This window comes from Thamnophis sirtalis, unplaced genomic scaffold (assembly GCF_051295495.1).
Source record: "Thamnophis sirtalis isolate CommonGarterSnake01/CBP01778 unplaced genomic scaffold, rThaSir2_p1.2 scaffold_4, whole genome shotgun sequence".
In the NCBI taxonomy this organism is placed as follows: Eukaryota; Metazoa; Chordata; class Lepidosauria; order Squamata; family Natricidae; genus Thamnophis; species Thamnophis sirtalis.
The window spans coordinates 96,810,450-96,838,434 of NW_028261384.1; the positions used below are offsets into that span (position 1 = coordinate 96,810,450).

Consider the following 27,985-nt stretch of genomic DNA (forward strand, 5'->3'; position numbering starts at 1 on the left):
TTTTCTTCTAAACTTTCCCACCCTAGGGTCTTTTCCCTCTCTCAAAACCTGAATTTACAGCTTCTTCACAAAAATCCGTATATAGTATATAGGTTCAGTACATGCATACTGAAATGGAAGCTCAGCCCTAGTTTTCAATCTGCTTTCTCATTCATAGCGATTCCAATTATGAATCTGGACATGGGGACTAAGACTGCTATAGACTTCCAGTCCCACTTGTAAATCAGTTTTGAGAAGGTAGATAAAGACTCGCATACTCTGTCCATCTGGTTCAAGCAGATGGCGGCCTAGAAAACAACTGCTACGCTTGGCATGGTGGAGGAAAGTGACACTAATGGAAGACAGTGGACAGATAAAGGGAAGAAAGTAGGTACACTGATAACACAGGACCAGTCTTGGAAAATCTGCCAAATATTATAGAAGATAGATCAAGAGAGGGAACTGAGCCCAATAAAATGGAAATAAAATGGCATCTAATTAACAGTCTTTGTATATTTGTATGAACCCATTTGTTATGATTGTCACAGTTTAAAAAACTACTGTTTAGTGTAAATTGTGAATCCAGTCAAAATGAAAGTTGGCCAACATTTAGCTGACTTATGTAATTATTGAACAAGTGGCCTAATTTTACTACCTGCCCTTGAATTGCATGTTTCAGTATGTATAAATTCTAATTTTGTTATAATAGAATAACCTCAGGGGAAGGCTATCGTGCACCCCCCCTTTTTTTTACATACACTATTTATGCTTTCATGGCAAAACATAACACATTTATCTCCCCGTAGAGATCCGTACCCTCACCACCGTCCAGACCTTCCACGCTGCCCTTAAGATCTGGCTATCCCGTCAGGCCTGGGGATAAGATTTTCATCCGCCCCACCCGAATGCTGAATGAATGTTGTGTTTTATTGTTTTACTTTATTCACATATTATTTTCATGTTTTGTCTTGTACTCCTTCCCCACGAATTGTAAGCCACCCTGAGTCCCCTCAGGGAAAAGGGCGGCCTATAAATGACAATAAAATCTAAATCTAAATCATTTATGTTGTCCATACAACTAAATAACTTCTGTTTTTCTTTTTTAAACCAAAAACTTGCTATTTTTTAACCCCTAGGCTTCACTCACCTGCTTATGTTTTAATAAAAAAGAGAAAAGAAATATAAAATATGTTGATATTTGCTTATGTTATTTCATATACTTTGATATGAATTTAAATGCCTGTTAACTCCGGTGTCTGCTATCCAAGTCTAATTGTAAATGACTTTTAATACTTCTTTTAAAAATTCTTTATAAACTACCAATAGTTTTGGACTTAAGTGAATCTATCAGATATAGGGACCCATACAGGTCTTTAAACAGCCTCTCAATTGCTTTGTTCGTACAACTTGCTAAGATTGTCTGTGGCATGAAACCAACCAAATTTGATTTAACCAGCAATTGCAGTTAATCAAACTAGAGAAAAATACATGGTCATTCTAACTTCAGTTTCCTACTAATCCAAGCAAAACATGTGGTTCCATACTATCAATAGGAGATCAAACAGCAAAGCACTATAAAGCATGGGAATGTTTGGGGGAAGAGAGAGGGGGGCAAATCCCAATTCATATCCAAAATTATCCAAAACAGATCCCCTCGAAACCTATCAGCATGCCAATTCTGCACAATAGTGCACTAAAGCTAAAATGTTTCAGTATGTTGGTTTGGGGGGGGGGGTTGCAGGGAGAGATTAAGGAATGAGGGGTCCTTGGTACTCTTGGTTGCTTTCTTGCAGATGTTTCTTTTCTTGCCAGCACTGATGATGTTACCTAGTTTGGGTAATGAAACATCTGCAGGAAAACAACCAAGCCTCTACTGTTTTCTCTTAATTCAACTCCAAATGCACAATCAAGTCAAGACAAAAAAGTTGCATATCAATAGCGAATCCCAAATTTTCAGGTGCACTTAATGAATTCCTGCCTAAATGGCTTATGCCCCATGATTCTATAGGAACTGACAGATGTCACTTCGGATCCACTGATTCAAAGTTTTGAGAAAGCCTGGAGCATAGATAAATTGCCCAAAGACTAGAGAAAAGCCAATATTGTTTCATTATTTTAAACCAGGGAAGAGAGTAGACCAAGAAAACTACAAAAATATCAACTTGATATTAATAATTGAGAAAATTCTAGAAAAGGATTTGTTTGCACACAAGATACAAACAAGGTGATTAGCATGTTTTTGTCACGAAGGGGCCATGCCAGACAAATCTTAATGCTTTCTTTGACAATGTGATTAAATGTTAGGGCAACGGAATGCTGCGGATGTTATGTACTAAGCATTTGACTTGATAATAAACTGGAACAACGTGGGATGATGATCTCTCTACTCAATGGATTCTCAGTTGCTGGGCAACTGAGGCTAACATATAATCCTTAATGGGTTTATGTCTACCTGAAAGGAGTTCTGCAATAGGATACTTCAGATTCTGTCCCAGGCCCAGTCCTGTTCATAAATGGATTAGATGGGGAAATAGAAAAATACTTATACAATTTACAGATGACATAAAGTTGAGCAGGAGAGGGATTACTAACATCCTAGAAGACAGGCTCAAGATTCAGAAGGGTCTTGATAGACTTGCATATTGGACCCTAGCCAACAAATCCTACTCAACGATGAAAAGTGGAAAAAAGAGGATGTGCATTGTGCAAGTACATGTAGTTAGGTACCTGCCTTAGTAGCATTTGCAAGAAGGATCTGGATATCTTACTGTGTTTCCCCAAAAATAAGACAGGGCCTTATTTTCTTTTGACCCCCAAAATATAGCTTGGACCTTATTATTGGGGGGGGCTTATTGTTTTGGGGTTACCGGGCGGCTGCTCTCTTGTGAGCGGGCTCCCAAAGAGCACAGCACAGCCTTAGGGCAAATGACTGTGTTGCGCTGGTGAGACAGAGAGTCTTCCGGCAGTTGGCCCACAACCATAGCGCTCACTCCCTGAGAGGCCACTGCCGGAAGACTCGGCAGCTGATCCCTGGAGTTTGGAAGCTGGAGAAGAAGCTATGTTGGGAGGGCAGCGGCGGTGGTGCCCTGGCCCTGCATGGAGAGCTGCACCAGGGCATGGTGAGGCTGGGAGATACACGGCTGGAGAAGGAACAAGCGCTTGTGCAAACCCACCCCACCCCCAGCCAGGCAGAGCACCATTCACTGACCTAGGGTGCCAAGCCGTGGGAGCTGGGGGGTGGGCAGAACACAGCCGTTCACCTGAGGCTGTTCAAGCAGACTCTTTGGGAGCTCGCTTGCAAGAAAGCAGCCACCTGGCAACCTCTCACTCCAGCTGGGCACAGTACCACTCACCAACCTAGCTGTATCTCAAAAGCGCCAAGCAATATGAGGGCCTTGCCCTCCCCCGGATCCCCCGGCTTGGTGCCTTCGGAATACCGCTAGGTTGGTGAGTGGTGTTCTGCCTGGCCAGAGGGTGGTGGGTTGTACAAGGGGCTTATTTTGGGGGAAGGGCTTATATTTTTGCCCACTCATAAAATATGGCATGGCCTTATTTTTAGGACATGTCATATTTTCGGGAAAACACGGTAGTAGGTCACAGATTAAGCATAAACCAGCAATGTTCTAGAGTTGCCCAAAGAACCATTTTGGCCTGCATCAACAGAAATATAGGTTCAAGATCACAGGAAGTGATAGTACCACTCTATGTTGCACTGACTAGTCAGACCATGCTTGGATTATTGAGCAACAAAAATGATACAGGTTTGGAAGCTTAATCTCCAAACAGTAAAAGAACTTGGTATGTTTAGCTTAAAAAAGAGAAGATTAAGGGAAAACATGATCACCCACATAAAAGGGTGACAGAGTGGAGGGTGGCAGGATGTGCATTTATTCTCAGAGGAGGGGTCTCTAACCCCTCGGCTGTGGCCCAGTATGCAGCCTGTTGAGAACCAGGTTGCACAAACGATGGGTGAGTGAGCAAATGCGCAGTGCTCAATTGGTGCAAGTGGTGGACACACCTACCCATCACTTGTGCAGAACCCTCCCCTGTCTCTCCCTGCCTTCACTGCTGGCACCGCCAGTCTGCAAAGCCAGAAAGGTTGGGAACCACTGTGCCAGAGCACTCAATATTTAGATAAAAACCAATGGCTAGAAGCTTTACAGTAAGAATCCAAACTTAAACTAAGACAGAATTTCCTGATTGCAAAATTCTATAATAAATGTCTTCTAAAACAGGATTTCTGCCTTGCCTTTCATAAAAACAGCAGCTTTATGATTGTTGGGTCATACACTTGAGTAGGGGACTGCTGAAAGGTCCACAAATGTATGGCATGTCTTATTTTTATTTTAAAGGAGCGTTACAAAGCAAACAGTGGAGCAGATATTAAAGTAAGGGGCACCTGAGAAAAGCATTAATTCAAACTAGGATTCTGATCACTACCAAGGCAGAGGACAAGAGGGTGGAATTCGCGGCCCTTAAGATGCACCAGGCCACCGCCTGGTCCATGCACGCTTCCGCCAGCTCCTCTTATTTTAGCAGGGCAGCCCTCTTCTGGCTCCGCAAATTACGGGCTGGACTCCCGGCGGGCAACTAGACCAAGTGCCTTGCCTCAGTTTCCAAGGTTCATTTGAATGGTATGCACCTGTTTTACTTTGATTGTACATGGTAAAGATAGATTTGTTAGACCAATTTTAATAGCTTATAGAAGACATGGAACACCATATGTTGCAGTTATCTCCCACAGGTATTTTTATTTTACTTGTGTTGTTTTACCAGAAACTATTTTTATTACTTTGAAGTCAAAATAAAATGATAAAAGTTGTAGGGCTCTAAATAATAGAAGTTATGCATATAATTCCTCAACCTTTGGTTTTTACATCTGGAAATGTTTTATTTTATGGCAGGGTAGTTGTGCTAAATTACCTCCAGAATGAGAGAAACTTGAAAATATTATGGAATACATAATACATACATTTATATGGCAATTTATTACAAAAGTTGCATTATAAAGTTTATGAAGCATCCAAAAATGATTTAAAATTGTCCTCTATCTTATTTTCATGCTCTTCTGTGGCTCTTCAATTTGTGTTGTATTAAAAATATATTTTGCTTCTGGCAAAACCATCCTGAATTCTCAAAAGTATAATTGAAGCCAAGACATGCCAACCATGTCTGGATGTCCATTCAGGAAAAAAAAAAGAAGTTGAAAAATAGTGACTTGTCTGATTAATGTATCAACCTAGTATCTCCTATCATTCACAATCAGCATTGCCAATTGATCTATTGTAATCTAACACACTTGAACATTGGACAAGTGTATATCTTCAGACTTCTGAGAATATTACTTTTCATATTGGTTTTCTGTCATTGTTTCTATTTTACAGATGACTTGCTTCAGTTTATACTTTAACTGTTTTATCTTATTTTGAATTTTTGGAAAAAGTGATAGATAATTCTTAACACATTTGATGGGCCTTCCCTGAAGCCTAAAGAAAGTTGGAGTTCTTTGCACTTTGCTTTGGTTCATAATGAAGCCAAACAATCATCACATTTTCTCTGCCTCGTTTTACCCATAGATTTAAAAACAAACAAACAAACCAGGCTTTTTCCCCACTTTTAAAAGGAAAGAATTGATGGAAACGGCTCCCCCACCCCCACTTTTTAATGTAGGAAGTATATCAGGGCGCGCTTAAGACCCTGCGGAATCCAAATGGGTCTGTCCCGTCTGCCTTCCCCCTGCTTCCCAGAGACTCCTGATGGGCCTCCAAGTTGCAGGTCTGGTCAGAGGAACAGAGTCGCCGGCCGCAGGGACGGCATGGAGCGGAGACGACGGGGGTTCCCGCTGGCTCTCCTACTCTTCATAGCGTCGGCGCCTACAGTGGGCGCGCAATACGAAAAATACAGCTTCCGCGGCTTTCCAGAAGCTGAGCTGATGCCCCTGCAGAGCGCATACGCCTATGCTTTAGAGCAGTACGAGGGCGAGAACTGGAGGGAGAGCATCCGCTATTTGGAGGCGAGTTTGCGCCTTCACCGCCTGCTCCAAGACAGCGAGGCGCACTGCCATAAGGAATGCGCGGGGAGCGAGACGTTAGACACCGGCCCACTTTTTACAGAGCTTGCCAAGGGCGCGTGGGATAGCCCGTCTCCTTCGGAGCTGCTTCTGAAAGGCGGTTCGCTCGCAGGGCTTGAAGGCAGCGTGGGATGCGGCGTGAATGCTTCGGAGATCACGCCCGGAGAGGCTCTCCAGGACCAGGAGATGGAATACTTCGGGCTTGTCCTACAGCGCGCTTCCTGCCTGCGGAGATGCAAGGGCAACCTTCCCGTCTTTCAGCTCACCTACCCGCCGACCGAGACTTTGCGAGACTTTCAGCGGCGCACTCCTTACCAGTATCTTCACTACGCGCTTTTCAAGGTGAGCGTGGGATTAGGTGGGAAGCGCGGAAGCTTTGTACCATTAAGTATGGACGGTTCCAGTGAGCCGTTTGCTTAGTTCTTGATGATTCTGTGGGCGGAGCTTAATCGATGCTATTTGGTTCTTATAATCCTTTTTCAGTTCTAAGAGAGCGCAATAACAAAGTTGGAAGGGACCTTGTAGGTCATCTAGTCCAACCCCCTCCAAGCAGGAGATGCCATTTCTAACAGACAGCAGTCCAGTCTCTTCTTGAAAGCTTCCAGTAATGAAGCTCCTCCTGCCCTGGCTGGTATCAAATGATGCATAGATAAAAGTCACTTTACTATAGGAAAAAAGATAGCACCAAGAGTATTGTGTATACAGACTGAGTGTAAGTATGGATGCCTCAGCATTTAGTTTCGCTTAACAACCATAATTGGAACTTCATAACTGAGCAATGCAATCATTAAGACATCACGTGACCGCCATGGCCTTACGACCTTGTCTTGGTTAAGCAGGACATTCTCATGACAGCGACTTGAATTTTACTGCCACTTCTCCATTGACTAGCTGTCAGAAGATCGCTGTAAGGTGTGCAAGTGACAATCATGGTACTGAGGAGAGATGCTATGACTAAAAATGCTTGCTGTTGGTTGCGAAGCGCCCAAATCTCCCATCATGTAACTCTGGGAATGCTGAGAGAGTCATAGATTTGAAGGCCAGTTGTAACATTACTTTTTCAACACCATCTTAATTAAAATAATTGCTAAAAGAGACCATTGTTAACTGAGGGTTGCTGTACTACGGTCATTTAAAAATAGACAGATGTACTCCTGGGGCAAGAAATTTCATTTTCTATCCTACTGAGTGACTACAGGTAGTCCTTGACTTAATGACCACAGTTGAGCCCAAAATTTCTGTTGTTAAGTGAGACAATTGTGAAATGAGTTTTGCCCAATTTTATGACCTTTCTTGTCACAGCTGTTAAGTGAATCGCTGCAGTTGATAAGTTGGTTAACCTGGTTGTTAAATGAATCTGGTTTCCCCATTGTCAGAAGGTTGCAAAAGAGGATCACATGACCTTGGGATACCGAAACGGTCATAACTATGGACCAATTTCCAAGCATCTGAATTTTGATCACATGATGATGATGATGGGGATGCTGCAAATGATGTAACTGTGAAAAACAGTCATAAGTCACATTTTTCAATACCATTGTAACTCAACATTTGTAAGTCGAGGACTATCTGTAGTAGATTTTGTGTGTGTGTAAAGTGTTTCCATTTATCAAGTATTAAAATGGATGTGTGTTGCAAAGAATAATATTGCCATTAATATTTGTATTTAAGTAACCTTTGGAAACAAAGCACTACTACCATGGTGCTTGTATCCCTTGGACAGCACTCATTTCCATCTACTGTTTATTTGAATGACTTTATTTAGGCAAATCTCCTTGGACGTGACCAGTTGTGCTGTAACAATATCAGAAAGAAGACAGGTTAGTCAGGCTTAATTTAAGTAATCAATCTTATTTATTCCATCTCATATTCCAACAGGAGGCATCAATGCCAGTGGGATAATTTAAGTTCTCATTCAATCAGGCCCAGACCACATTCTGTTCTCACACTGGCTAACAATGTGGCCTTGGGAAGTTAAATTCCTTAATGCAAATTGATGCACCAGTAGGAGTAAAGGCAGAAACCTCCCCTTTCCTCTCTGCCCAAATGCTGCATTGAAATCATGATTATGCGCTCTCAAAATTTGATAATTAACTTTAAAAATTCTGAAACATTATTGTTTGCCCAAAGCAGATATGTTCAATCATAGAATGCACAGAAGGTGTGTATGGAGACTGTATTGTGGCTCTCAGTTTTAGAAACCTGTAGGATTCATCGCCAAGACTCTTGTTACAGCAGACAGATCAGAAATGGAATTCAGGGGCTGGTGGGAACAAAGATGATATATTAAACAGGTTTTATCTTTAAAAAACCCAATGCAGTAATTCAAAATGATGCAATAGTTCTGATTTGGACAAAGTGATCAGAAAAAACGAGAACTCCATTTAACATATAGGATCCACCCTGCCTGGGTGCTAAAAGAAAAGAAAAAGTAGTGATCATTTTTTCTTCTTCTTTTCCACACTATTTTTTTTCTTTGTTGCTGTTAGGTTGAATGTATGCTTTTATTTTGTTTCATTTTGTTTGTTTTATTGTTTTGTATTTTATTTTTTAGGAAAAAAAGAAAAAAAAACGTCAACTTCAGGGAGCTCAGGGTTATTCTGATTTAACAATGCTCTGTTGACAAAAGTCTGCATAGGAAGATAGTACATTATCCCATATTAATCAACCCATTTGGCAGCTCCCTTTTAGCCATTACACTAGTCACAGTCTCAGCTTGCTCTTAGCATATATAGTACATTTTTCCTCACTTAGATCCCTTCAAACTCCATGACCCTTCCAAAATACATGTTTCTATGGAGGGATGATCATGAAACATGTAAATCCTCCACATTGAACAGGCTTCCCTTAGATAACATGCTTTCCAAATGAAACTAAAAACTTCACTGGAATTGAGGGTCAATATGGGGGTGGGGAGCAGAGGAGTCATGCTTATATCATCCCAGGCTTTTTTCCTTGTTGGATTTGAAGCTCTTTCCTTTGGCTCTGTGAAGCAGAGTGGAATCATTTTCTTCTTGTCTCTTTCCAGCTTCTTGTGCAGCTACATACATTTGCCAGTCAAAAAAGGTGCATTCCTTTTTTTCCCCTTTTCCATTGTGGTTCTTTCTGGGATTAAGTGATTTTGAAGAGCTCTGGCTCTTTAAATCTGGAGGAAGCAGAAGCTACTAGTCTTTTCGGTTTCCTCTTCCTCCTCCTTTCTCTTTCTCTCTCTTTGTCTTTCTCTCTCTTTTTTTTCCTTTCTCTGTCTGTCTCCCTGCTTCTTTCCCCGAAGTGGGAGTTCTTCATACCAAAAGCATTTAATGCCACGTCTCTCTGGTATACAGATCCCCGACTTTCTCAAGTGGACATAGAGAGTATGAACGAATGAGTTTCCGTATTCATTTGATCCCTCCCTCCCTCTCTTCCTCTCTCTTTGTTAAATTAATTGATTTTTATTGAATTCAGAAGTCATTTACTCTTTTTCTTACCAGAAAGTCGTATGATAGGTGCCGCAATAGTTACAGAGTACTTTGGTGTTAAATTAACGAGGTTTCTCCAGGGAAGAAATTGTCAAATGAAAGTAGCTTTTGTGTGCAAAGCAATGAACACCAGTCCCTTTGTGTATGTTGGATTGCTTGTTTCTTAGTCTTTCCCATTCAAGTTCTTTATTCTTATTCATACTAACATGTGGGGTTATGGGGAATTCCATCTTAGTTTTATAATGTTTATTGTTCTTTTCTGTCATGGATAGTAATTTCTGTATACATATTAATCAGATTCTCTGATCTATAAATTTTGTTTTGCACCTAGATGCACCTAGATGTGGCTATCTCATCATCATTTGTGTTTGTGTTTACAAGTTTGTGCCAAATAATATTTGTATACCACCTTTATTATTATTTTTCCAAATAACTGAGGTGGTTTTCCCCCCCCAACAACAACCCTATGAGGTGGGTTGGACTGAAAGAAAGTGACTGACTGGTTTTAATGGCTAAGATGGTACTTGAACTCACAGTCTTTGCTTTCTAGCCTCAGGCCTTAACAACTAGCTCAAGCTGGCTCTAGTTTGGTCTAATGCATATGGGACACCACCACCCAATCTCACCCATCCTTGCTGGAAGATGGAGCATGAGCATGTGTAGAGGGACCAAAAAAGATGGTGAACTATGCGTGGGCAGGACAAAGCTAGAGGAAACACTGGGTGGAGGTCTGAGCAGGCCTGACACGCAAATCAATTATCAGATGTGGGTATACAGACTACTCAAACTATCTAGTAGCTGGTTCCAGTGGTGAGATTCAATTTTTTTTACTACCAGTTCTGTGGGTATGGCTTGGTGAACGTGGAAGGGAAAGGATACTGTAAAATCTCCATTCCCTCCCCACTCCAGGGGAAGGATACTGGAAAATCCTCATTTCCTCCCAATCAGCTGGGACTCAGGAGGCAGGGAATAGATGGGGGTGGGGCCAGTCAGAGGTGATATTTACCGGTTCTCTGAACTACTCAAAATTTCTGTTACCGGTTCTCCAGAACTGGTCAGAACCTGCTGAATACCACCTCTGGATGATTCCCTCCAAAGTTTCCCTTAGGATAGCTGGAGAGCACAAGGCTTCTGTAATTTTATTTGGTCAAACTAGATTAGAGGTTTTGGGGATGAAACTATATCAACCTATTTGACTTTAAATGGGTAAAAAAAACCAGACTGATGGCATGGAACGTGAGACCTAGTGGGGGACTTTTGGTAGGGCCTAGCCACAACAATACAAACAGCCTCTAGTTCTAAAAGTGTTAAAAGTCTGTAGAGATTCTCAGTCATCCAGGTCATGGTTGTCCCAAAGGTGCTTTTTCAGGAGGCAATGGACTTTCTTATTTTTTCTTTGAAGATATTCCACTTCTCATCCAAGAAACTTCTTCAGCTCTGATATGATAATGAGAAATGGAAGGATTTATATTCCTTGCATTTAATCTGCTCGTTCTTTTAGAGCACGGGTGTCAAACTCGTGATGTCACGTTGTTATCACATGACGTATCACAACTTTTGCCCCTTCACTAAACTGGGGGTGAGTGTGACCAGAGTGTAACACATCTGGCCCGCAGGCCGCAAGTTTGACACCCCTGTTTTAGAGGTTCATCCTTTCCTTGGGGTCACCTGAGTAGTGCTTCTGGTTCTTGTAGTCTGCAATTGTTTTTTTCTTCCTCTGGAAATCCATTCCTACTCCTATTCCTACTATTGTTTATTATATCCTGTCTGTACTATTTTTACAAATAATCAAGGCAGCAAACTTATCCAATACACATTCCTTCTCTTATTTTCTCTACAACAACAACCCTGGGGTGTAAATTGGGCTGAGAGAATGACTGGCCCTAAGTCACCCATCTGGGTGAACAGTGACGTCCTGCTAATGTTTTAATCTCTAGGCCTCAGGTTAAGTGAGTATCTCAGTGAAGTGAGGCTCTCAGATAAGGATCCTGTAAGAGAGAGGGGAAATGAGATTTTGACATTGGCTTCCCGTTTCTACTGCTATTCCGGATTCTGGTCCTAATCCTGGTCAACAATAGCCACCTCATAAGAGACTATTTTGAATATTTAAATACTAATATCAGCCTTCTTTCACATTATATTCTCAATCATTCTTCCATCCTTTTGCAATAAATGCTCTCAGTTTAATTAACTGGTAATTTATATTACGGTTGGGAAAGCTAAAATAAAAGTGAGAGTTCCATGCTTATTTTACATTCTTTGTTATCAGTATATTGTACTTCTGCAATAACTTAGCTTGTCACCGTCAAAGCATCATTGATATTAATGCTGAGTAGATCAGTTTAAAAGAAAAAGCTCCTTCTCAATGTTGATGGTATAAAGTTTAAAATTATCAGATAATGCTCATGTAGTAATAGCCATCTTATTGAAAGTCTCATAAAACAGTAGGCTATAAAATGATGTTAAGAACTTCATGAATAAAAATATGAACAGCATCAAAGAAAAATATAAAAGTGAAATGAAAATTAAAGATGACATTTTAAAATCAGGGAAATTCAGTCATTTTCGCAACCTCAGCAAAGGGGGAAACTATCTTAATCTCTTCTGTTCTGTGACATTGGTGCTAGCATTTTCTCTTGACGTGAAAGTCACACAGTGTTAATTGGAATAGAAGGTCATGCAGGTATCTGCAAATCATAAAGCATGATATCAATCAAAACTAGCACATTATTGTGCATCTAGAAATTCATTGGTCACCAATACAAGTTCTGCAAAATCAGTTGTATACTCTCAACAATAGGAACCAGAAGATTCATTTTGAATGAGCATCCTCATGCTATTCTGCGCAAGCCAGGATCTCTAATTTAGAAATTGTCTAGCAAGCCAACACACATGTCCTACAAGCCAGAGATATAAGCACCATGCTTTTACAATTCAAAATTTAAAGTAGATTTCTATGGACTTCATGAATGTCAGCCAACATGTCTATTAAAATAGTGTAAATTGAAGCCTCAAACATCTGGAAGCACTATGTTAAACAATGCTGGCTTAGTTTATGAACATATAGAGAATCCTTAATTCATATTTTTGATAAAATGTCCATACTCTCATATAAATATACGAGCACATTTTGCAATATGCAAAGGGGGAATTGTCTCCCTTATTTCTCCAAAGCTGTGCTAAAATACTGAGGCATTGTGATAAAAGGTAAATTTATTTGGCTTTCTTAGCATGCTCGTAATCTATTGAATGCACATAATGATGAATTTGGGGCAGGGTGGGGAATGGGCAGATGAATACAAGATAGAGGAAGGTGTTTAAAATGTATTGAAGGTATTTTAAAGCACCTGAAACAATACACAGGAACATTTTTAAAAAGACTAGAGGGAAGAGAAGAAAATAAAATATTTAATTTAAAAAACTGACTCATTTTATCTTTAAACATCCTGATGCCCAGATGAAAGTAGTACTTTCAGCCATACCCTGAAGTTAGTATTCTTTACTCAAACATTGGCTCATGATAGATTGCTGCATGACAGTAAAAAAAGGTTTCCCTCACACATATGTGCTAGTCGTTCCTGATTCTAGGGGGCGGTGCTCATCTCCGTTTCAAAGCCAAAGAGCCAGTGCTGTCCGAAGATGTCTATGTGGCCAATGTGGCTAAACGCCAAAGACGCACAGAATGCTGTTCCCTTCCCACCAAAAGTGGTTCCTATTTTTCTATTTGTATTTTTTACGTGCTTTCAAACTGCTAGATTGACAGAAGCTGGGACAAGTAATGGGAGCTCACTCTGTTATGTGGCGCTAGGGATTCGAACCGCCAAACTGCCGACCTTTCTGATTGACAAGCTCAGCAGTCACTGAGCCACTGCGTCCCTTATGACAGTGCTACAGTGTTTTAGGAAGCCACCTTCAGAGGAGGAATTGAAGCCATGCTTATAGAAGAATAAAGGAAGTCCCATATATTTCTAGTTCCATCACTTTTGACATATGACTCCATTATTGTTGAGAAATCCATATATATTGATATATCTAGGACTTCAGTGGAAAGGAAAAGGTAGCCAAGGAAGGACTAATGTGCACATACACTGTTTACAAAACCCTTCCCAGCCTCCCTGAATCGTTGAAGGAAAACAGGTCAGCAGATAGAAGGCTGCCTCTATGCTCTGCCATCCTGAGGACAGTAGTTTCTTTCTTTGCCTGGAGCAGATGAGATGCTTCCAGGCACCAGCCTCCTTTTCTCCAAAGAGCATAGCGCCCTGATATTCTAAACGATGATGACTGAAACAGACATTGTGGGCCCTGGAGAAGCTTAACCGATGAGATAATTAATGAGAGGCAAATACTTCTCCAACATGTCTAGGATAGACTGCAAAACAAACTTTGGTAGTAGGCAGATGTCTTCAGTCATAGATAGTTTGACTCATGATACTACCTCAGAGGTTCTCAGGGTTAATGAAGAAACAAGTCAGCTGGTGAAAAGGTAGTACTGCAGAGTACTGCACTTTATTACTATTACATATTGAATTTTACATTCTGAGAATCTCTGTTTGCCTCCATTTAATTTTCAAAGGAAGGAGGCAGTATGTTTCTTATGAGTACTTTATTCCAGTGTCCCTTGAAAAAAACACACACCAATATTCCACATCTTTGTAAATCTTGTTTATTGAAGCTAGTTCAAAGGTTTAATGACACCCCATTTAATTACCAGGAAGTGCATAATAGATGCCAATCTTATTCTCCTGGTTTAGCAGATCTTTTAAGAATGAACTTTAAAAAACTGCAAATACAAGTACTAATGCACTTTACACTAGTATAAATCATATAAGTACAATAATGAATTATAATACCTTCTATTCAGAGGTGGGCTCCTACCAGTTCGCACCTATTCGGTAGAACCGGTTCATCAAATCTACCAAACCGGTTAGAAGAGGTTCCACCAGTGGACCCGGAAAGCAGGCCACACCTACAGAAGAGGTTCCAAATTTTTTTGAAACCCACCATGCTTCTATTCAAACTCTGGAAGATCCATTGTTATTTAACAGATCATTGAAATATTAGCATATTAAGACTTTATGTTAATAGAAACATAGATTTTGAAATTTGTAGTATAAGGCCTTATATAGAAATATAATCCAAACAGTTTTCAGGTTGAATTAAAGTCTGTGCCAGATTGAATATGAAGTTATTTTGGATTAAGGTTGGGATTCCCAATCCTCAGGCTGTGGCACATTTGGAACCGGGCCATGGAAGTGGTGAGTGAGTTGCGCATGCAGCTCCACTTGTGAGAGTAACCAGCATGTGCATTTGTGTGTGCTCACCCACCATTTACGTGGAACCATGCCCTCTATCCCGCCCATTAGTCCGCAAGTCAGAAACATTGGCTTTGGCTTAAGGCATACTCCCATAACCTTAATTAGCCATTCATCTGCAAAGGAATTATGCATACTTTCCAATAAGAAGCATAAAATGTACTTGTGGCAGTAACCACATATAAAATGCATTTGGCACATATGTTATATTTTATTTAGCAATATTTAATAAAGAAATAAGTTGAGAAGGAAATTCAGCTCTTAGAATGTATTTGTTTATACATCATTTTCCCAAATTGATGGGCTTTACAAATTTGCCACAGTATTTGAAAAAACAATGGAAGCTGGTCGTTCCATTTTCAGTTTTCATTTAAGTGATCAATACTAAATATATCAGTAGCAAAATATAATACTTTTCTGTAAGTATAACATTTAGTATAAATTTAATGTTTTCTTCCTTTGAAAGTCTCACTGTTGCATATCAATTATTGTGTTTAAATTCTATTTTTTAAATTATAAATAGTTCTTTACTGTTTTGTGTTATTGGGTAGTTCACAAACAGCTTATAAGGTTCAATAAACGCTCCAAATTTTGTGTTATAAGATTTTCAGATTCAACTCTCTTAAGTGGTCCCGTTTTTTTATTAATTCTTTGGAAAGTGTTGGAACCAGATGGTTATGACTAGCCTGAAGAGAAAATAATTTCATCTTCATTTTGTCAGTAGTTAAATATTGCAAAGTTTGTCGTCTTTCCACTGGGTGAATTTTTCCTCATTATGAAAATAAATACTTGATTATGAACTGTATATCATAGTGTAACTACTCATATTTATAAGCTTTTGTTAGATTTCCATGGGCACTGTCTTCAAAGTTCCTGCACCATCTGATTTTTTTCCCATTTTTTTTGTAAAACCTCTAAATGTTATTAAATAATAGAAACAGTGGATGGCTGCTCTGCTCTTTTTGAAATGTTGCTACTTGCCTTTTCTCCATGACAATCTTTTTGGAGAAACCTCTGCAATATCCTTTAAAGGTTTCTTGTGCCTGCAAAGATTGGCAGTCTCTCACTTCAAAGAAATAAGATAATCAGGGGTGGGCTTCAAAAATTTTAGCAAGGGATTCTCTGCCCTGTTGCTGGGTGGGTGTCATCTAGTTGACCTCCGGAACCATGATGGGGAGGGCGTTTTTGCCCTCCCCGGACTCCAAAGGCTTTCCTCGGGCCTCTGGAGGCGAAAATGGCCTTTGGAGGCCAGAAATGGGACTGTTTCTAGCCTTCCTGAACTTCTGGTAGGCCCGTTTTTCACCCTCCCCGAAGCTCCATGCACGGCCTGCACTTATCAGCATCCAAAGTAGGCCATGTGGGAGGGTTGGGGTGGGTGGAGCCAGCCAGGAGTGGAATTTGGGGGTTCTCCAAACTGCACAGAATCTTAGCTAGAGGTTCTCCTGAACCTCTGCGAACCCCCAGCAGCCCACTCCTGATGCCAATCACCTGAAAAAGAAATAATATTTGAGTACTATCTAGGAAAATCCCCAAAATTAGAACAAAGAATTCTTCCCTTTCAAAATCTACTTGTCTTACTGTTGAAAGTTCAGTAGATGTTGATATGATCAAAGTCAGAACAAGACCAGATTTGGTTAGATAGGGAAACACTTGCTGACTCAATGATTCTGAGAAACTAAATAGCTCCTTCTTTTTGAATTCCAACATTCCAATATTACAGTACAAAGAAAAAAAGTTCTCCCTCCTTATTTTTCTGTAGATTTACAGCATAGCTCCATTTTGTCCCATTCACTAGCCTTTTTATTAGATTGGATTTGGATTGGATTTCTTCAATTTGTATGCCGTCCTATTCCCGAGAGACTCAGGGCGGCTAACAATCAAAGGGAGAAGGGGGTACAGAATAAAAAATAAAAGACAAACACATTTTAAAAAACAACAATCATATCGTCGAGTGGGGCTGAGAGATTCAACAGCCCCAGGCCTGCCGGAACAGCCAGGTCTTAATTGCTTTGCAGAAAGCCAGAAGGGTGGTAAGGGTCCGGATCTCAATGGGGAGATCGTTCCAGAGGGCCGGAGCAGCCACAGAGAAGGCCCTCCACCGGGGAGTTGCCAGCCGACACTGGCCGGCAGATGGGATTCGGAGGAGGCCTAATCTGTGGGATCTAATAGGTCTATGGGAGGTAATTGGCAGGAGGCGGTCTCTTTAAGTTATTAAAGGTGAAAGGCTTAAACTTAAGCTCCTCTGTCAATATTAATATTTCAGTCCTTGTTCATTCTGAATTGCCCTTTTATATTTCTTGTTTGGAGTATTTTATTCAGAACCTCATAGCATCTACCAGCTGTTGATCCCACTATAGACTTATAAGTTATTAGTGATACATGTCTATCCCACCACAGTCAAAAAAAGTCAAGGCGATATAAGTATGCATACATATTTTCACTTTTATTTTCTGATTCAGTTTCAGAGAAGAGGCGAATGAGGGTAGAGGAGGGATAAAGGTCAGCTTGATGAATATAAAAGACCTTCTCTAAAATTGGACAAAGTGTGAAAGATTCATTGATGAAAGTATTTATCTCTAAATGAATATTTGACAGTTGCAAACATCAGTCAAAAATGACCTATTACCCAAGCCAGATATGGTTTAATATGCTAAACTCAGTTTAATGGATCACACCTTATGGAAGTCTGGTCAACTTTTCAATCTTTAAACGTGCAGTTGGCACTGATTGAACTGTGAGATGTGGAACAAAATATTATCCATGCATTTTTTTTATCCAGCAGCTCAAGGCAGCATACTAGTGCTCTCTCCTCCCATTTCCCCCTCCCCCAATAAGCCTGTTAACTGGCTCAAAGTAAACTTTCATATCTGAAAATGGGAAAAAATGAGTATTTTTGATACCAATCTAACACTAATTTTCTGGCAAGTGTACCTCCATAGCTGTTGCAGTTATTAAGAACAACTGTTATCTTTGTTTTAAATATGTTTTATTTAAATAAGCTCCTCCCAATCTCATTAGGATATTCTTACAAAGTGCATACTGAACTAAGCCTAGATCATTTGATTGATTTGTGACATGGCTCGCTGCTGAAATACTTGTGGTAACCAGTAGTGGATTTTTGTGCTGAACAGTTAGGTTTCTGGAACTCAGAACAAAATCTTGCAATTAAAGTTCTTTAATTCTAAACATATGCAGTTCTGGTAGAAACAAAAGAATAAAGTAGGTTTCTTAAGCCTACAGTCTGCCTCGTCCTGCTCTCTATTTTTTTGTTATATTTTTTCCCCAGACAAATAAAGTTGAGAAAGCTGTATCAGCTGCCCACACATTCCTACAGAAGAATCCGAAGCATGAGATGACCCAAAAGTACCTCAATTATTACAAAACTATGGTGGATGTAGATGAGTACCTTGTAGACTTGGAAGCACAACCATATGAGGTATGTATTTGGAATATTATGGAGAGGAAAATTTATCCCCAAGATGGGGCTACAATTGAAAGCTTTAAAAAGTTGCCAATACAATTTGCTCTATAATTAAGGTCTGCAAGTTTCTTTGTAGTGAATGAATGAATGAATGAATGAATGAATGAATGAATGAATGAATGTCTATCTACCTTACCTTGTTTTAGACTGTCATAGTCAAGTAAATAACAAATTATTAAATATCCATGATATAATAACATAATGGTATTTGGAAGCTTGCTTTTAATCTGCTACCAGAAAAATTAGCAGGTAAGTGTAATATCTGTTGGAAGATTGTTCTACAAGATGGAAACACAGAAATATCTTCTAACTTCAGCCCACCTAATTTCACAATAATGGAGAACTGCTAAAGAAAATTCCTAGCTGTTGTATTGAATGATTCATTTTGGTTGAAGGAGATGGCCCTGAAAATATTTTGATGTCAAATCTTATAGGCCTTGATAATCTAAGAACAGCACTTTAAACCTTGGGAAGAAAGATACTGGCAGCCAACACAGACCCACAGCTCAAGGGTAATATGCTTCTAGAGCAGTGTTTCTCAACCTTGGCAACTTTAAGTCCTGTGGATTCTGGGAGTTGAAGTCCACAGGACTTAAAGTCGCCAAGGTTGAGAAACACTGTTCTGGAGCCTAGCTATAAGCATGAGGATCACTATATTTTGGTATAGTTTCTGTGTGGTCTTCAAAGGAAAACTTTTGTAGTGCACACTTCAGTAGCCCAACCAGGTAACGAAAGGTTAAAATTGTGATGCCCAGCCATTTCAGGTAGGTCAATAAATAATAATAATTCCTGCTCTAGCCTCCGCCTATCTATTTAGTTGTGGGAAGGACCCTCAAATCATGGACATGCTCCAGGAATAATACCATCCCTTCATGAAATATCATCAGAGCTGGCAGAGAACATCAGTGAAGAAATAGTAATTGCACTTGCTTAGATTTAATTTCAGCTCATTCCTACTTATCCATACCTTCTGATATTGGAATGAGATTCCAGCTGCATTGTCAGAGTGGACCAGAGTGATGATACAGTACCTAAACTAATGGATAACCAATCCCAACTATTTCATGTAAGCATTAAAAAGTAGTGGGGAAAGGCTCAAGCTTTACATGGACTCCACATTTAAGCCAGATGGGACCAACTTCTCTTCTGCAACCGTCAACTAGAACTGGCTACGAAGGAAGGAGTGAAACTATTCAAATATAGTGTCTCCAATCTTCACAGATTTCATGGTTGATACTCTGTTTCCCACAAAAGAAGACTTCCCCAGATAATAAGCCCAATCGGGCTTTTGAGTGCATGCGCTGAAATAAGCCCTCCCCTGAAAATAAGCCCCCTCTGAAAATATTGCAACACAGCAGCAGCCATTAGGTGACCAGGCTCGCTGCCTCCTGCACCTCAAAAAATAATAAGACCTCCCTGAAAATAAGCACTTATTTCGGGGGTCAAAAGAAAATAAGACACTGTCTTATTTTCTGAGAAACACAGTAGTGTCAAAGGCAACCCAGAAATCTAATATGAACCCACTCCCCAATAAGGCCATCAACCAACATCATCAATATGGTTTTTTTCTCATGCCCAGTTCTGAACTCCAACTGTATAGGAGCTGGAAAATCTGCTTCTTCAATATATTCAGTTCTCTGAAGCCTTTTGGAGTCCAAAATGAAGGTTGTATCTATCACCAAACAAAATCAATAAAAACCTGGTAAAGATAAGACCAGTGAGTTTTGAACATGAAACAGGCTGATGTTATAAGATTGCACTTTAATGCTCTTTCTTGTATGAATTTTTCCTTCTGCTACATGTATGAAAAAGTTATTTTAGGAATCTTTGTTTGCTAAATTGATGTCTTCCACTCTATATCCGTCTTCCTCAATTTGATGTCCTCCAAAAGAGCTGGAATTGCAACTTCTGTTGTGGAAGGTGCAGTCACAATAAGCACGAGGTACCAAGTTGAGGAATACTGCCCTAAATATTCAGGCATGAATTAATTAGATGTCATAGTGCTAATGATCAGTGGGAGGGATTAGGGAATGTCCCTTGCTGGCTTTCTTGAAAAATTTTCTGAAATCTCCTAATTGTCCATATGGCCCATGAAGCAACTTTGTGTAGCCTGCCAGCATTTTAAAATAATAATAAATTGACTTTCTTAAGTCAATTTAAGAAGTGCAGGATCAAGAAGGGGGAATTATTAATTTAAATTTAAGAAGCTTAAAGACATAAACAAAAACAAAATATACTCACCCTGTTAATTTGTATTTATTCTTTGCAGACGGTTTTTGTCAGAGCAGTGAAGCTTTACAATAGTGGAGATTTTAGGAGTAGCATTGCTGACATGGAGCATGCACTGTCCAAATACTATGAAGCCTATGAAAATTGCCTAGCTGGCTGCGAGGGTAGCTATGAGGTCTCTGAATTTAAGGATTTCTATCCAGCTATAGCAGGTAAGGGAATCAGGGAGAGATCAGCCATCATACATACAGTATGCTGATCCACTGTCCTTTTTTATTCTGGTGTAAAGTTTGAAATGTCAATTATGCAATATGTAAAAAAATAATTTCTCCTCATTTTTAATTGGTTTGGGTGGAGCAAGAATTAGGACAGATAGAGGATTTAATATGGAGCTATTGCACAGAGTAAAAGAGATACTTTAGAATTACTTCAAGTATTACATCACTATAAGTTCATTTGGATACAGAGCTATTCTGTTCAGTGATACACATTTTAAAATTCTGCATTGTTTGTTTTGATGTTTGTAACCATATCTGCAAAATCTCCAATACCATCTTAACCCACCTCACCTGTTGGTTTTTCAGAGAGGTATTTACTAACTAACTCTCCTTTACCTAGCCCTAGCACCTCTTTCTGTGAATGCATTCAGCCCTCTGTTCACTTCCAAAACATGAGCCCTCATCAACTGTGTAAAAGAGAACCGCCAATTGCATTGACTGATAGAAAATGGGATAATTTCATAATGCCAATAAATTGCGTGCAAATGCAATCTTGCCTTGTAAAATAGTGTGTTAATAGGTATAAATAATATAAAAAGAAAGAAAGTGGTTGCTTAGGCCGCCTAGATGAAATGAAAACGTTAGGAAAGGTAAAGCCAAATTCAAAAATATATTAATAATTTGAAATACTGAAAGTGCAGAGAGACAACACCAAAGCTAATAAGAAATTAAAGCTGCTTGTATATGGAAGCCTTATTGAATTCGCTGATCACTGAATCTATGTAAATATGAATGGAATTGGGTTACAAAAGCTGTTTCTCTAAGTGATAATGGAATAATAACTTTTTAAAAATACTTTTCTTTTTTTTTTCTACCTCCCCAGATCGTTTTGTTTTTGTCCTGCAATGTAAAGTAGATTGTGAAGTTGACCTGACCCCAAATGTTGGTGGCTATTTTGTGGAGAAATTTGTGGCCACGATGTATCACTATCTTCAGTTTGCATATTACAAATGTGAGTCCTTGATTTGGTTTGGGAGCCTTGATTCAAGGAGAGGGTAGGATTTGAAGTAGTGCCACCTTGTGGAGGCATTGGGTCAAAATCCATTGGTTTGAGAGAGGATGGGACAGTAGACATTTTCCTATTTTCTACCTTTGTCTCCTATCCCCCATTAGACGATTTTCCATTATTATAATTATTATTATTATTATCATTACTACTACTACTACTACTACTACTACTACTACAACAAATGGTGTTTGGAAAAGTCAGATTGCTTTTCCATCTGGCCTCATCTATGCTATCTGACAATGACGTTTCAAAGTTTAAAACATGAGTTTTCTAGCTGTACTTAAGATTAGACCTGTTTTTTTTTAGCTTGTAAAAAATGATTCTCTGAGTGAACTATGGTCTCCTATCTAAATTCAAAGCTCCAAATAGCCCTAACCTGGAAATACAGAGGCAATAGCAATAGCATTTAGACTTACATACTCACATATTATTTTTACGTTTTGTCTTGCACCCCCTTCCCATGAGTTGTAAGCCGCCCTGAGTCCCCTCAGGGAAAAGGGCGGCCTATAAGTGACAATAAAATACAAAAATACAAATACAAATACAAATACTGCTTCACAGTACTTTATAGCCCTCTTTAAGTGGTTTACAGACTCAGTATATTGCCCCCTAACAATCTGGGTGCTCATTTTACCCACCTCGGAAGGATGGAAGGGGGAGTCAACCTTGAGCCTGGTGAGATTCGATCTACTAAATTGCAGGCAGCCGGCAGGCAGCAGAAGTAGCCTGCAGCACTGCACTCTAACCACTGCGCCACCGAAGCTCAAATCGTTTTTCTTCTCTTTCAAGAAAGTGCAGCAACCTTTTTGAGTACATTCTGATTAAAATAAGGCCAGTAGAGGTTAATATTATTTTCAGGCCATATTTATAAAGGCATACTGATTTGGTGAGATATTTTTCCTGATTTTTTTTTCTTCCCTCCCTATTTTTCATGTGCTTAAGATGTGTCTCTCCTGCTAATTTTGTATATTATTCTCTGCACAGTGAATGATATTAAGAATGCAGTACAGAGTGTAGCTAGCTACATGCTCTTTGATCCTGGAGATGAAGTCATGCAGCAAAATCTGGTTTATTATCGTTTCTATCGTGAACGTTGGCATCTAGAAGAGGAGGACTTCAACCCACGACCAGTATGAACAGGAATGGGGTGGTTGGGATAAGAATTAATATTTTGTTTTGGAGCACTGATATATTTTGAATGCAGTCTTGTGGGACTGCATTCCAGAAACAATTGATTCTCTAGGTTCCCCTTGACTGTGAACGACACAACTCCAAACTCGGGGGGGGGGGGAAACCCTAGTATCAATCTCCCCTCCCTTCTGAACTTGCAACAATTAGTCTTCACATCTAGTTATTTGAGAATCTGCAAAAGGAATACAATGGGGGCTGGGGAGGATGAGAGATTGAAGCATCGGGAGTCTGCAGAAATGTTGGAAGGTCACATTTTCTAATTTCTGATTGGAGGGGGTTTGATGTCTTTGTTCCTCAGTGGTATAAAGCAAAGTAGATTGTCCACTATGCTTTAGAATAACCATTTTAGATAATTTTTGTATACTGCTATATTTGTCTATGGTTCTGGTTGTAATAAACAAGCCCCAAGAGAAGCAAGGAGAATGGAAGTGAGCGAAAACAGTTTGATTACTTGATTATGACTTAAGAGGGAATAAGATCAACAGTTTGATCTTGAAATTTGAGATAAACAGAATAATTATAGTGAAATTACAGTAACTGATAGCAATGCCCCTCATTCTTTGTTCTATATTGATATCGCTCTAGTACCCAAATGGAAACTTTGTCAGGAGGGGTGCTGGTTATATGCATTCCTAACTATTCAATTACTTTTTCCTTCCCATGCAACGACTTCATTGCTGCTTGCAGCTTTACAACTGGAAGTGCCCGAGCCCTCAAATTACATGATTTGCAGCTGCAGTAATGTCCAGAGCTATTCTAACTTGGAGGCCAGACAAATGTTTGCATGCTTGGGTCTACTTGGTAGATTGTACCTTTCTTCAGCTGGCACCAACACAGGCTCCAATTGTACAAAGTACAAATATTGTTGCTCTCTCACCTGTTCTAGCTGATTATTTTCTCTCTGGTATTCTTAGGAGGCCTTGCGTTATCATAACTGGACATCCACACAGAAGAAACTCTTGGAGTTTGCCAGGCAATATCTCCAGCCAGATGATGAGGTGAGAACTTGGAAAACAGGTAGAAATGTGATAAATTAAGAGCTAGCTTTTGTTTCCTTTAGTCCAGCTTTGCCCCATTAATTTACTTTGAGGATGGCAAGTACTAGATAAATCTGAAAGGCAAGAGGGAAATGTTTCATTTTCAGATTTTCTCAGCTGGAAAGAAAGGATTTAGCTACCTAAGGATTGCCATCAGGATTTTAAGCTTTTACCAGGCATTACCCATAACAGAGTTGGAAGGGACTTTGGAGGTCTTCTAGTCCAATGCCCTGCTTAGGCAGCAAACCCTACACCACTTCAGACAAATGGGTTATCCAATCTCTTCTTTTCCAGTGTTGGGGCATTTACAACTTCTGGAGGCAAGTTGTTCCACTGATTAATTGTTCTGTCAGGAAATTTCTCCTTAGTTCTGAGTTGCTTCCCTCCTTGATTAGTTTCCACCCATTGCTTCTTGTCCTACCTTCAGGTGCTTTGGAGAATAGTTTGACTCCCTCTTCTTTGTGGCAACACCGGAGATATTGGAACAAGGCTATCATTTCATCCCTAGTCCTTCTGTTCATCAGACTAGACATACCCGGTTGTTCTTCTCTGCACTCTTTCCTCTTGTTTTCAGGAATAAAGCCTTGAATATGGTTATTTTTTAATGTTGGATTCTATACCAAATAGTCTATTTGAAATGGTCCATGTGCAGAAGATGGAACAGTCTCGGTTCTTGATTGCTTTGCTTCTGACTAGCTCTTTTATCCTACTTCAGGGAGAGGTGGACGAAGGAGTTGACGGGGTAAAAAAAACTGCATTGCCATCTGATGCTGAGTTTGAAAATATTGGTGACTATGAAGAGGGTTTTTTGTCTGAATGGTGGCAGGAACCCAGATCAAAAGGAGACAAAGGTGACGAAGGTAATTGGCAACAAAACTGAAGTACTGATTGTTCACCTTCCATTGCTCGTTCTTGTCTGTGTCTCTAACATTGGGTTAGAGATCACTACTTGCTGTCTCATTTCCCCTGCATGTCCATCTTTAGTTTGCGTATATCGAAGTGTATCTGTCTGATCTTTTGGCTGCGGGAGCTCTGTTCAACTATGCACAACTGCCATATGTTTCTCCTCTTGTCTTCTTCCTCTTTCATTACAATGTTCTGTAGTTTGCCATTGCTTATTGGGAATGTTGCATGGATCCTGCAGGAGGCAGCAGAGAGCAAATGGATTCCCCACCCCACCCCATTGATTTTCCTAGTGGTGGCAGAGATATCCACAAATGGTCCCTGTAGAAAGGCTGCAATAATGTATTTTAATCTTCTTTGTTCTCAGAGAGACTTGATGGAGCAATATGATTCCCATAATAACTGCAGGTGAAGGGGAGCCATTGTTGTTTTCTTGGACCTACCAAAGTAGACTTGGAACTGGCAAGATGAATTTTGACAACATTCTAACATGTTCTGTGCCTTTTGAACCTCACAATAATATCTCCAAAGACTGGGAAAGTTCTACCAGCAGAACCTCTATGCAGAATATTTAGATCCTCTCCTGCAAATGGATTAATAAAACAAGAACAGTTCTGAGCTAAACCAGGAAACCTTCCCACTGGAACCTCATTTCTAAAAAGTACTGTGAATGGGCTTGGAATAAAAATATCTCAACACAAAGGACAAAAAAGAAGCCAATGCTGCATTTATTTCTGGTTTTATATATTCTGCTTTGTGACCTCATATATGTTGGGAACCAAAGTTCTTACCCATCTGTGAAAGGTAGTGTGTGCATAACTTGATTTTCCATATTCAGTTTTATTAAATGCCTTATTTGCCCAAAGGCAGGACAACTCCCCTCCCCAATAATTAACTTTTAAGTGTGTGTACAGCGGAGAAGTTATAATTTATCTGCAGTGTCATGGATCCTTTAACTATACTCAATTTAGTGGGCTCCACACACAAAAGGATCAACAACAATATAGATCCCTAGACCAGTGTTTCTCAACCTTGACAACTTGAAGTCCTGTGGACTTCAACTCCCAGAATTCCCCAGCCAGCTATGCTAGCTGGGGGATTCTGGGAATTGAAGTCCACAGGACTTCAAGTTGCCAAGATTGAAAAACACTGCCCTAGACCACGCACACAAACATTCACATTATTACTACTCATCATTAGTCCATTCTTCATCACTGCTACTCCTACTATTCCAACTCCTACTCCTTGTGAGTTCTGCTACTCCTACTCCTTGTGACTATTGCTAGACAGAACTGTCTTTCTAGCTGCTTTACTTTCTCACATCATCACATGCCTACTTCCCTCTTCACTTTCCCACATACCATCATCTGCACCCAATGCCTCTCAGAACAGTTTTTATAGCCAGTATTTCTGTTCTGGCTGATGAGAGGGCTTAAAGAGACAGGATGAAGTAGCATAGATGCTGGCCATTTTCTGGGCATCTTCCTCTCACATGCAGAGAAGAGCCTTTTGTCTTATTTGTATGTGAGGTTTATGGATGAATGAGATTTCTCCCTTCATATATATGTATTTGTTGACTTCTTGCTCTCTTGCAAAAGCAATGGCAGTGTTATCATAGCTTTCTTTCTCCTGCTTTATTGGCTCATTTTGGGAAGGCAGGCTCTTCCTTCCTCTGAAGTTTTCATCTTCTCTTTTTCTTTATTTTCCCTTCCCATCTTCCCATCATTTTCTATTTTTCCTGTTACTGGAAAAAGGAAGGTGTAAATGTGTGTGAATGTATTTATGTGGTTCTGAATATGAGAGTGGTTTGTGTGAAAAAAGAGAATGGTCATAATATGCACTAGGAAGTTAATGTTATAATATATTATTTTACTTTACTAAAGTGCTTAGCAAATTTAACTGATAATTTATTTTGTAGTCACAGAAACTTTTGATCTGTGTGTACACCCACAAGCTTTCACATGCAGTTGTATAGATGGAGACTTTTGTGGCCATAAAGCAAACCGTCCTAAATTAAATATTAACTTCCTTTTAACTAAATCAAGTTCAAACAATCAGATCTTATCTCCGAAATTAGGAGTCAGTAGATTTTATACTAGAAACCTGAAAAGTGAGCATGCAGAAATATGGCTTGATGAGGAGAGCTCTGTACTTTTAGAACTGGGGACATGTTCAGCTAATAATTAGGTTTCAAGATGAGTTGCTTTAATGTCATTTTTGTGCATTTTTACTCGTGCCCTTCACTTATCCATAAAACTTTATGTACGCCACTCATCTCACAAAACTGGGCAATAGTTCTTTGTACTATTACAATTGTTTTTTATGAGGGTGAAAATATATGCAGGTCAGCTGCAAATCTTCTAACAGATCCCAGTCTTCCTTGTGTTCAACCTTGCCTTGGAGCCTTTAAAGAGTCAGACTCCAAAGAAGCTCATGTCCTGACATTTCCCCCTCCCCATGTGTCTACTGAAAACCTGCAGTTAATGGGCTATCCTTTAACTTTTCTGAAAGCAAACTGTTTCATCAAGATGTTTTTTTACATTCAAAGAGCTGCCTTTGTTTTTCAGTTATTTAAACATTTTACTTTGTACATATTTTTTAAATTAGTTGTAGCTATATTTTAATAAAAACCTCTCCTAGTCTGTCTGTTTTCTGGTTAAGTTTTTGCTGCTGCTATCCAAATTTCTTCCTTGAGATATTGAGAAAGCATGCTTTTGTAATTCCTGAAAAAGGAACAGTTTTCTGGAAAAATAGAGGCGCTGTTGCCTGGGAAACTCTGGGTGCTGGTCTAGTAACATTTGGAGGATGTCAGTCTGCAGATGGACAATTATTCATGATGAGAAATATGGAAAATAAGCAGTATCTGGAAACAATAGAATAAAAGGGAAGGAATTGAAATAGATAGCAATATACAAAGACCTGCAAATAGAAATAGAACAACTGTGGCAAAAGAAAGCAAAGGTTATTGCCAATAGTAATAGACGCTGTGGGTGCAATCTCAAAATAATTGCAGCAGTATGGGCATTGACAAATTCACC

The 27,985-nt window shown here is 39.6% G+C and overlaps 1 protein-coding gene across 1 annotated transcript; it reads left to right on the top strand.

Moving 5' to 3' along the window:
- The first annotated feature begins 5,728 nt into the window (after positions 1-5,728).
- P3H4 (prolyl 3-hydroxylase family member 4 (inactive)) lies at positions 5,729-27,589 on the top strand. Its single transcript, XM_014056663.2, has 8 exons — positions 5,729-6,391; positions 18,106-18,255; positions 20,570-20,741; positions 21,631-21,759; positions 22,801-22,946; positions 23,922-24,005; positions 24,760-24,904; positions 25,315-27,589. The coding sequence occupies exons 1-8, from the start codon at positions 5,795-5,797 to the stop codon at positions 25,335-25,337; spliced, it is 1,446 nt and encodes a 481-aa protein (XP_013912138.2). The 5' UTR covers positions 5,729-5,794; the 3' UTR covers positions 25,338-27,589.
- Positions 27,590-27,985: the final 396 nt, after the last annotated feature.